This window comes from Oncorhynchus gorbuscha, linkage group LG10 (genome assembly GCF_021184085.1).
Source record: "Oncorhynchus gorbuscha isolate QuinsamMale2020 ecotype Even-year linkage group LG10, OgorEven_v1.0, whole genome shotgun sequence".
Taxonomy (NCBI): Eukaryota; Metazoa; Chordata; class Actinopteri; order Salmoniformes; family Salmonidae; genus Oncorhynchus; species Oncorhynchus gorbuscha.
Genome location: NC_060182.1, coordinates 20,667,425 through 20,678,510, shown reverse-complemented (window position 1 = coordinate 20,678,510; position 11,086 = coordinate 20,667,425). Strand labels below are relative to the sequence as shown.

At 42.0% G+C, this 11,086-nt stretch overlaps 2 protein-coding genes across 3 annotated transcripts; both read left to right on the top strand.

Annotated features, from left to right (window-relative positions):
- Positions 1 to 415: 415 nt before the first annotated feature.
- On the top strand, positions 416 to 3,170 carry LOC124045035 (pro-thyrotropin-releasing hormone-A). Its single transcript, XM_046364246.1, has 4 exons — positions 416 to 547; positions 801 to 1,003; positions 1,813 to 2,414; positions 2,756 to 3,170. The coding sequence occupies exons 2-3, from the start codon at positions 811 to 813 to the stop codon at positions 2,400 to 2,402; spliced, it is 783 nt and encodes a 260-aa protein (XP_046220202.1). The 5' UTR covers positions 416 to 547; positions 801 to 810; the 3' UTR covers positions 2,403 to 2,414; positions 2,756 to 3,170.
- A 4,640-nt stretch (positions 3,171 to 7,810) lies between these two features.
- On the top strand, positions 7,811 to 10,744 carry si:dkey-93l1.9 (uncharacterized protein LOC562339 homolog). 2 transcript variants are annotated; one of them, XM_046364244.1, is made up of 3 exons: positions 7,811 to 8,124; positions 9,331 to 9,574; positions 9,796 to 10,744. In XM_046364244.1, exons 1-3 carry the CDS (start codon positions 8,062 to 8,064, stop codon positions 9,906 to 9,908), a joined length of 420 nt encoding a protein of 139 aa, XP_046220200.1. In that variant the 5' UTR covers positions 7,811 to 8,061; the 3' UTR covers positions 9,909 to 10,744. The 2 variants fall into 2 exon arrangements, with proteins under 2 accessions (XP_046220200.1, XP_046220199.1); XM_046364243.1 differs by having other exon boundaries at positions 7,819 to 8,124; positions 9,712 to 10,744.
- The last annotated feature ends 342 nt before the right edge of the window (positions 10,745 to 11,086 follow it).

The window sequence follows — 11,086 nt, the reverse complement described above, 5'->3', positions numbered from 1 at the left end:
AGGTTTATGAATGAATCCAAACATTTTCATAGTTGACATTTAGTGTAGGCCTAATCAAAACAAACGACTAGTAAGTAAAGCCACACTCGCAAAATAAGTGAATTAATTTAAATCGGTGTTCTGCCAAATTATCGCACACACATATGATAAGAAGATTTATGAATGAATCCTCTCTTTTAGTTATCATCATCAAGTGCCAATTTCACTCCCACAGATTAGGCTGGTCGGCCCAGCTGGCGCCCAAGAGAATAACCCGACATCGTCCTCTAGAGGTTATAACTGACTTTAATCCAATTGCGCACGAATTTGTGACATCATTTGAATCCTATGAAAGGAATCCTATGAAATTACTACAACGTGGTTGGCGTGACGATGGTAACCACTGACTATAAATGGCTGGACTTGTAGTATCTGCACATACCTCTAAACTTGGCCTCAATCGGTCTCCAAGCGCTGCAAAAGGCAAACAACAACCTTTCTAGTTGGTTTGCTGCAATTAGGTTATTGAAGGTGCTGTGAGTGACACGAGCCAGAAAACAAATCTAAGGTAAGTTTGGGTCACTTTAATTCGTATTTTTGTACATGGACGTGCTCCCAAAAATTATTTGGAAATATCTATTCCAAAAAGGAATTTCCAGTTTTACGCACCAATATTGAAACGTATTATGTGCGTAAAACAGATAGAAAACTCCAAATTCGTTATGCAACGCCAAGTCAATGAATTATTATGCAACCTGCATGCTTTTAAAGTAGTATATCTCCACTAATAATGACATATTCTCTTGTTTTCGAACGACTAGCCAAGTTACCATGAAGTCCGCCTGCCTGATCATTCTGGCATCTCTAGTGGTCTGCAACCTGACGTTGGCTCGAGGACAGGGCATCCCCGCTGAGGAGGAAACGGGGGACCGGCAGACTATTGACGATATCATCCTACAGAGAGCCGAGAGCCTCCTGCTCCACTCCATTCTCAAAAATATAGGGGATGAGGATGGCGCGAACGGTGCTTAATAGTTGCTTTTTGATCTTTTTGATGTTTTTGGCAAAGTGGCCGCTTTTGACGAGAGCTGTGGTGTTTAACATGAATTACAAAGCAAAGAAATTAACACAAATTAAGATGTTTTATTATCACATTCACCAAATGGTGCAGTGAAATGTGCTGTTTTACAGGGTCGGTCATAGTAGTATGGAGTAAATTAGGGTTACGTACCTTGCCCATGGGCACATCGACGGATTTAACGACCTTTCGGTTGATTAGCCCAACGACGCTCAAACCGCTAGGCTACCTGCCACCCACTGAACACACAAATTCAAGTCATGCATTTTTATGCCTATTTATAGTAACTTTGCACGAAGACAAATCATTCGATTGTATAGTTTCACAAAGACAGATAAACTAAATTATTTCGATTACATGATATTTATACAGAAATAACCCACCATTTCAAATATGTTTTATTCGTGTTTTGTGCAAGATTAACGTGAATAAATTAATATATTTTGTTATTTGTTCGGATGAAAATGAATTTGGAGAGGGCAATCTGTAAAGCGCGCGTGCGTCCATTATTTTCCCACAGTCCTGGCGCCAAAGCACACGGTTTAATGGTGGAAAAATGAAAACAGAAAAAATATACACAGAAAAAAAGTTTTACATAGAAAAAATATATTTGAGATAATATAACTTTCACAGGTAAATGCCATTAACACGGTGTGTGTTCAAGTGGAAATGCATGTACGCATGTCATTACAAGTGGTGGTAGATTGATATTTTCCGCTGTCCCTAAACTAATGATGTATTAATTGTTTTTACAGAAGGGTTGGCCTCTCAGCCAGAGTGGCTGGTGAAGCGGCAGCATCCCGGTAAGAGGTACCAGGAGGAGCTGGAAAAAAGGCAACACCCTGGGAAGCGAGAGGAGGACGAGGACGAGGACGAAGACTATGGCGAGGTTCAAAAAAGACAGCACCCGGGAAAACGCGAAGACGAATTTGACTCTTTTGTGGAGCTCCAGAGAAGACAGCATCCAGGCAAGCGCTTAATACTGGAGCAGATTACAGAGAACCCCGCATTTCTAAGTGAACTCTCCAAACGTCAGCACCCGGGCAAGCGCTACGTGATGTACTACAGTAAGCGCCAGCATCCAGGCAGGCGAGAGGTGGACGACGAGTCAGACGCAGGGGACCTCAGGGAGTTGGAGAAGCGCCAACACCCCGGCAAACGCTACTTGGATAACACTAGCCCGGATTTGGGCGCCAACAGTCCCTGTGACGTGCTGGACCCTGGCTGCAGTAAGGCCAACCTGTTGCTCCAGCTATTAGACAACGTGAACAAGAGTCGCGCGGAGAAGAGACAGCACCCAGGCAAAAGGTCCGCACCTGTCGAGGATTTGACCGAACAGGAGTAACTAGCGGGGCTGGTGGGTGCTGTGTGTGAATGACCGATGTAAAGAATAACATGTGTAAATTGATATAATGAATGATTTATTATGAATATAGTACGGACCCCTCTATCACAGGTAGACTACCATGTCTCTGGAAAGCTTATTTTATGACGAATATCCAGAAAACACGCTCAGAAAGCATCTAGATCGAAAAGTTTCAATCAGATATCATTTATTTTGCGGAAACTTGTTGGTAATTACGCACGCTGATTGTCAGAATTATTAACGCTCATATGGATTTTAAGTTAATGAATAGCTGTGTTGGTTGCTGGCCCTATCTTCTTGTAATGAGATGTTCAAACATGTTCTTTTTCCAGATGAAGCCCACGTGGGGAAGAAATAAAGACTAAAGCGACGGGATTAGCTATTGGCTCTGCAGTCTGTCTGTATCCAGCTGGGGACGCAGTCTCGGAATCTGCTCTTTTTCTGTCTGACCTTGAATTGAATAGGCTATGTGTAATTTTCAGAGTTATATAAAGTAAATGTGTTATATACGACAAATTGACCTGTAGTTTGTTTTATGATTTAGGCCTAATGCGTTTGTGGTAAAATATAAGTGGATATACCCCTGCAAAATAATTTAGTGCGTCTCTTGATTACTTTTCTACTTGAATATTCTTGCATGGTATAACGACTGATTAATTGTTGTGCATTTTCTGTTACTTTTGCCTTAAAGCCTATTATGACTCTTACAACTCTATACAATAAAACGCATTGGTACAGATGACTGAGGTTTGGTCTACTACAGTATGTTTTTCGTTTGATATTCAGAGAAAGCCTCTATCCTTAGCCTATCAATTTACATGCGATGGTCCATTAAATATTTTAATCCTCCCCGAGGGTTTTCAGGTGCAGTGAGCTAGCCTTCCTGCAAAAATATAGCGACCAACGTGGTCGAACTAACAAAGCAATTACAGCGCAATCGTTAATGAAAGTAAATTGATAGCAGACCGTCTGCTTGTCAGTTACGCTCGCCTCACATTTAATTAGCCTCATTCCATCAATACCTTACCAACACTTTTACCCGCATGCCTTATAATGCGCAGCCCTATGGGAATCCCGAGTCTGTCTAAGGCACTCCATCTCCGTGCAAGATGCGTCACTGCAGACCCTTGTTCGATTCCAGGCTGTATCACAACCGGCCGTGATTGGGAAACTCAAAATATACACTATATATACACAAAAGTATGTGGCACGCCTTCAAATGAGTGGATTTGACTATTTCAGTCCCACCCATTGCTGACAGGCGTATAAAATCGAGCACACGGCCATGCAATTACCAGAGACAAACATTGGCAATAGAATGACCTTACTGAAGAGCTCAGTGACTTTCAAGGTGGCACCATCATAGGAAGACACCTTTCACACAAGTCAGTTCTTCAAATGTCTGCCCTGCTAGAGCTGCCCCAGTCAACTGTAAGTGATGTTATTGTGAAGTGGAAACATCAGGATTGCAGAGTGCTGAAACACATAGTGTGTAAAAAATTGCCTGTCCTTGTAACACTCACTACCGAGTTCAAACTGCCTCTCGAAGGAACATCAGAGGAAGCTTCATGAAATGGGTTTCCATGGCCGAGTAGCCAACACAAGCCTACGATCACCATGCCCAATGTCAAGTGTCGGCTGGAGTGGTGTGAAGCTCACCGCCATTGGACACATTTTCTGGAATGATTAATCACACTTCACCATCTGACAGTATGACAGAAGAATCTGGGTTTGGCGGATGCCAGGAGAACGCTCCTGCCCAAATGCATAGTGCCAACTGTAATTTTTGGTGGAGGAATAATGGTATGGGGCTGTTTTTCATGGTTCGAACCCCTTAGTTCCAGTGAAGATAAATCTTAACGCTACAGCATACAATAACATTCTAGATGATTCTTTGCTTTCAACTTTGTGGCAACAGTTTGGGGAAGGCCATTTCCTGTTTCAGCATGACAATTTCCCCGTGCACAAATAATTGGAACACCGATTGCGAGCCAGGCCTAATAGCCCAACATCAGAGCCCAACCTAATTAATGCTCTTGTGGCTGAATGGAACTCCCCACAGCAATGTTCCATCATCTAGTGGAAAGCCTTCCCAGAAGAGTGGAGGCTGTTATGGCAACAAAGGTGAGACCAACTCCATATGAATGCCCATGATTTTGGAATGACATGTTCGATGAGCAGATGTCCACATTACTTTGGTCATGTAGTGTACAACTCATCACGACCCACACATGGTTCCTACATTTTAGTCAGATTGCCCCAGAGCTTGTTGCTATATCAAGTCACTTTGACTTTGAAGAGTCAGGCTGTTGAGCAACAGATGCCATCTGTTATTAACTGACAGAAATAGGCCTGAATGAGAGCATTATTGACCCAAAGTCTATGCATCCCAGATGAGTGTAATTTACACCAAATATCAGAGGATGGAGTCTAATTTAGTCAACGAGAATTCAGCAAGCAACACGCTTTATTAAAGACACAAAGAGAGAGAGACGGAGAGGGGGGAGACAGAGGGGGAGAGAGTGGGAGAAAGAGAGTGGCAGAGAGCGAGCGAGTGAGAGAGCGAGCGAGCGAGAGAAAGAGAGAGTGGGAGACAGAGGGATAGAGAAAGAGGGATAGAGAGAGAGAAAGGGAGAGAGCGAGAAAGAGAGTACATTTTTATTGTTTATTTCACTTTTGTTTATTATCTATTTCACTTGCTTCGGCAATGTAAACATGTTTCCCATGCCAATAAAGCCCTTGTATTGAGAGGGAGAGAGAAAGAGGGAGAAGGAGGTTTATAAAATGGGAAAGAGATAATAACTATGAAAGTAACCTATGTTGTTGGTGTCTGGGCGGTAAGAGGAAGTGAAAGGAGTTGCTTCTTCCCTATACACTGAACACTTTATGTGTCACTGTTTCCCTCCCTCTTATCCTCTATACTCCCTGAAATGCCTTGATGACAAGCTCATGTTGTGTGGGAGAGAGATGGGTTTTGCTTACAAAGACATTTCCAGGGCAATAATATCTTTCATGGTGGACCTGCCACTTGTTTATTGTTTTTAAAACCCTCTCTTTTAACAGTGTAGCTAAATAATGATTCATGTTCTCTCTCTCTCCCCCTCTGTCTCCCCCCTCTCCGTCTCTCTCTTTGTGTCTTTAATAAAGCTTGTTGCTTGTTGAATTCTCTTTGACTAAATTAGACTCCATCCTCTGACATTTGAGCTAACACTTTTTTTCTCATGTTGTTACTCTAAAATCACTCCAACTGTCACTCCTGGACCTTAGAGCTTTTTATGTCTCTATTTTGGTTTGGTCAGGGTGTGATTTGGGTGGGCATTCTATGTTCTTTTTTCTATGTTTTTGTATTTCTTTGTTTTGGCCGGGTATGGTTCTCAATCAGGGACAGCTGTCTATTGTTGTCTCTGATTGGGAACCATACATAGGTAGCTTTTTCCCACATGGTTTTTGTGGGTAGTTATTTTCTGTTTAGTGTTTTGCACCTTACAGGACTGTTTCGGTTATTCAATAAAAAGCATGAACACTTAACTCGCTGCACTTTGGTCCGATTCCTCTTCTTCAGACGACGAAAACCGTTACACCAACTAGCTGAATCAGACAGCCGATCCCCATAAAGCAACACGGATGACGCAAAATTTGTAAGTCGCTCTGGATAAGAGCGTCTGCTAAATGACTTAAATGTAAATGTAAATGTAAAATACACAACTGTTCCAACAGATGTGACCATTGCCAATAACATTTATCACAGACATGGCTGAAGTAACACATAAAAAGTACTTATGTACTTCATTACTAACTCTCCTCTCCACCTCACTACTGTAGTGATAGGAGTGAATGCCAACACAGCAGCTGTGCCCAACTCTCCTCACCACTCATCATATCTGTCTTGCTGGATACCTGGAAGTGTGTGTGTGCGCACATCTATCCGTATGTGTGTATGTGCGTGTGTGTGTGTGTCGGTGCTTGTCAAACATGATCAACATTTTGTTTTGATATCCTACTTTTGTTTGTCTAACCGTTAGACAAACAAAAGTAGGATATCAAAACAAAATGTTGATCATGTTTGACAAGCACCGACACACACACACACACGCACATACACACAGATAATTGATTTGCAGTGTGATGCAGATTTGAAGGGCAAATTTGCCTCTGTAGGTCTGGACAGATTTTATCAGTATCTACTACCAGGGTACCCCAAATTAACAGCCCTGGCTGCTAAAATTTTGTGCATGTTTGGGACAACCTACCTTTGTGAACAAATTTTCTCAGTGATGAATATCAATAAAACAAAAATGCGTTCAAGGCTCACAAACAAGCACTTAAATGACATTCTGAAAGTGACAGCTAGTCAGGACATGACACCTGGTGTTGATGCACTTGTACAGGCCAAAAGATGCCAAGTTTCAGGTACAAATACAAAATACAAGTCCAGACTAGACTAACACCTTTAAAATGCTGCCTTAGATACTGTTTGCATTGAAAGAATACAGCTCTGTGAAGATGAATCCTTACTGTGGTGATTTAAAAAATGTGCACTTTAATGTTAGTCAGCAGCTTCAAAACAAAAGTTGTGTGATGGAATTCTACTGTTCATACAACTCCATAAATTTTCAGTATGTATTGTATGTGTATGTATGTTTCATGTATGAAGTTTACAGATTTACAGGACAGGCGAACACTTTCTTCATTACACATTTAAAATCACTCTCCTTAGTTTGTAAGGTGTACGCAGGGATTACATTTAGATGTTATATGCGTATGTGTAAGTGGTTTAAAAATTCCTTTCTTTAAAAGTCTCATTTAATCTTAAAGTGCATTACTATATTTTTCAGTACCGATTAAAGTTTTGTGCCTTTGTACAATCAGTGGGATCAGTTGCAATGCATATTTGTGAATGATAAAAGTAAATTGCACATTTGTCTAAGGAAATATGAGGTGTTTCATGAAATGTTTTGTAAAAGGATAGTTCATTAAATTTCAATATTTTCCTAATGTTCTTGTGCTTCTTTACACCAAAACAAAGGAAAGACATGATATTTTGGTTATTTATAGCAGAGTATGGTATAATTTTAATGGTCCGGCCCACTTGACATCTCCCTAGGCCGTATGTGGCCCACGATGCGAAATGAGTTTGACACCCCTGGTCTAACGCCACACTAAACGCTTGAAGGTAATGTTTAATGATAACTAAAATAACATCTTGTTCATTCCTGTTTGTCATCCATCAAAAAAAAAATAGAACTTATTGAGACAATGAAACCAGAGGAGCAAGTATTATGTTCTTCATTGAGGGAAAACCCCTCCCACTCCAGAGCTGTGTGTGTACAGTATGTGTGTTGGTATCTGTTTAAGAAAGAGAAAGAACGAAAGAGAGAGCGATTGAGTGTACTGCGTTCATAAGATTAGACAGGGGGAGGGGTAGTTTTGAATAAGCGAAGCTCACACCCCTGGGAAATACCCTCAACATTTTCAGTTTGGCTGCGTGAAGCCGGTGACAAGAAAGGCTACGGCAAACTGCAGATGACAGCTGATCTTTAGTCTACTTGTGAGATGTACGGTAGCCTACCGTATGTAACTATTCTAAACTAGTTTTCATGTGTTGGTTATATCGGTAACCGCAGTTGTCTTGGCCAGCATGGACAGTGAAGCAAGGGCGAATGGGGAGGACATCACTCTCAACAAACTAGACGACATAGAAGTAAGTTAAACATTATAACCTCAAACCTCAGGCTACTGTGGTGGGGTCCTAGCACGTTTTTAACTGTGTCATAAGCAACTAAATAGGATGTTGTACATTTTGACTGAAAATTCGGATTTGGGCTACAAGGAGCAAAAAAATGGTTGTCCCCGATGTCCCCGTCTACCCCTGAGTCCAGGTTGTGTTTTCACATAATTTCAATCAATGTGATGACGTTGAATCAACATGGAAAACTGATTCGATTTGATGAAAAATCATCAACGTATTTAGTCTCTTTTCCATCCAACCTTTAACCTAAATCAGATGACATGGTGAATTTTTTGTTGTTGATTTCACATTGAATTCACATTAGTTGACAACAAAATGTAAATCAAAATGAGATGTTGAACTGACGTCTGTGCCCAGTGGGGACTGTATAACTCCTACTGGTATGGACACTTCACAAAGTATTCCCCCACAATCCAATATAATTTAGTGGAGACATGAAGCGTTCAAACCTTTTGACTACGGAATTCATTTCACTGTCTGGCTCCTCGCCATATTTCTCGCTTCCGCGAAGAGCTGACTATGCCCTTTGTGTTTCGGAGTGTCGCACCCACTTGTGACATCTCGTATTTACCTTTATCCGTACTTGACAATTCCCAACCCCACCTCCGTGAGAAGATGTGGACACCCGTATGTGATGTAGTTGTAGAACACACCCTTCTGCCATGGAGGAAAGGCAGTGCTGCCATGGATTTTGTTCCCCTAGGTTATACATCGAATTGCATATAATAATAATAATTCAGTTTATTTAAAAAATATATTTATTATTAAAAGATTTTTTTTAATGTAATTACAGCTGCATAGCTAATGTTATTATTTCGTGTACAAACACTTTTTCATATCAATATTCTACATACATATGATTGTAAAAGTTGTGTATATTTTGGTTTGGCCCATCGCGGGTTATCTGTATTTCCGTACCCCCTTATGGTTCTCTTTTGCCTGACCTTCGGCTAGCAAGGTGCCTGAGAGCTAGGACTGCGCCAAGGGTTAACATAATGTGTGTTGTCTCTTCGTGTGCAGGGCAAATAAAAATAATTCCACTAGCAGACCTTCAGTTGTGGCAGCGTCCTAATTAAAAGTACACAATGCAGAACGAACCACGCTACATGAGCATGTGTGACCTATAATATGCCTGATGGTCTACCCTCTAACCCACAGGCGAACCACGACCGTCTCGACCCCTCTGGAAAGGTGTACCGAATGATTAACATGAATCACTATGCCACTAGGAAGAGTGTAGCTCAGAGTATGCTTGATGTGGCTCTACTCATGGCTAACTCATCCCAGCTAAAGACTGTTCTAAACATGGAGTCACAGTACAGATTCTACAAACCTCTCATAGTACTGCTGTCCATGTCTATTACGCTACAGGTTGTTGTGGGACTACTGCTGGTCTTTATAGGTTAGTAATACACTCTATCTGTCACCCATTCACACATACTAACACATACACACGCACGCACACACACACACTATATGGCTATCTGTAAACAGAAAGGTGAACATGTTGAATAACCTTCCTACTCTCTTTCTCTCTAGTGAAGTATGATCTGAATGATGTGAGGAAACACTCAAAGCTGAACATGATGAACAACACAGCAACAGTATTTGTTTTCTTCACAGTCATCATCAACATCTTCATCACTGCGCTAGGCTTTGAGGGTGCTGTGATAGGACTTCCAGAACCCCAATCCTTCCTTCTGACCACTGAACAGAACCAGACCGGAGGCCTCTAGACCACAACCTCAAATCATCCTCAGGCAACTGGCAGGTTGTAGAACACAAGCTTAGCACAAGCTGGCCTCATTTTAACCAGAGGCTTGTACAACCTGAACACAACGTCAGCAGAAAACTGGAACCTAACCCCAACCTACAGTACTGTCAATTATCTCTACAGTGACAGGGCAGTGCAGGTGAGGTCTGCACACTCAAAAAGTTCTACAGCTACACCATCGAGAGCATCCTGACCGGTTGCAGCCCCGCCTGGTATGGCAACTGCTCAGCATCTGACACTAAGGTGCTACAGAGGGTAGTGCGTACGGCCCAGTACATCACTGGGGCCAAGATTCCTGCCATCCAGGACCTATATACTAGGCGGTGTCAGAGGAAGGCCCTAAAAATTGTCAAAGAGTCCAGTCACCCAATTCATAGACTGTTTTATCTGCTACCACAAGGCAAGCGGTACCGGGGCGCCAAGTCTAAGTCCAAAAGGCTCCTAAATAGCTCAACAGTCAATCAAATGGTCACTCAGACTATTTACATTGACCCCCCCACCCTTTGTTTATACACGGATGCTACTCGCTGGTTATTAACTATGCATAGTCACTTTACCCCTACCTACATGTACAAATGACCTTGACTAATCTGAACCCCCGCACATTGACTCGGTACTGGTATGCCCTGTATATAGCCTCCTTATTGTTATTTTATTGCGTTACATTTTAGTGTTTGTATCCTGTAAATAGGCCTTTATAAATGTGTTGTTGTTCAGTTGTTTGGTACTCAACAGAACACAACTGCTGTTACCAAATAAACAACTCTGTGAATAAACAGCAGGAATTTCTGGACTTAATACACTACTCTCCCTTGGTCAGAGCAGGAGTGAAAATGAAAAGGCAGTGTGTGTGTGTGTGTGTGTGTGTGTGTGTGTGTGTGTGTGTGTGTGTGTGTGTGTGTGTGTGTGTGTGTGTGTGTGTGTGTGTGTGTGTGTGTGTGTGTGTGTGTGTGTGTGTGTGTGTGTGTGTGTGTGTACCATGTTACGATCACTCACCAGTTCTTTGTCTGTCCGGCATTGAAGAAGTCCTGGTCTCAGATGGGGTCTGATGGGTATGACTGCAGAAGGTTGAAGGTTGAGACCTGTGGGCGACTCGTTGGTCATCTTCTCCCGATTCTGCAGGAAGGCCATTGGGATCTG

Excerpts from the sequence above, each read along its gene's own strand:
- LOC124045035 (XM_046364246.1), top strand. The coding sequence starts at position 811 with ATGAAGTCCGCCTGCCTGATCATTCTGGCATCTCTAGTGGTCTGCAAC. Across the intron at positions 1,004-1,812 it reads GGATGAGGATGGCGCGAACG|AAGGGTTGGCCTCTCAGCCA; the intron begins GTGCTTAATAGT and ends TTGTTTTTACAG.
- si:dkey-93l1.9 (XM_046364243.1), top strand. The coding sequence starts at position 8,062 with ATGGACAGTGAAGCAAGGGCGAATGGGGAGGACATCACTCTCAACAAA. Across the intron at positions 8,125-9,330 it reads ACAAACTAGACGACATAGAA|GCGAACCACGACCGTCTCGA; the intron begins GTAAGTTAAACA and ends TCTAACCCACAG. Across the intron at positions 9,575-9,711 it reads ACTACTGCTGGTCTTTATAG|TGAAGTATGATCTGAATGAT; the intron begins GTTAGTAATACA and ends CTTTCTCTCTAG.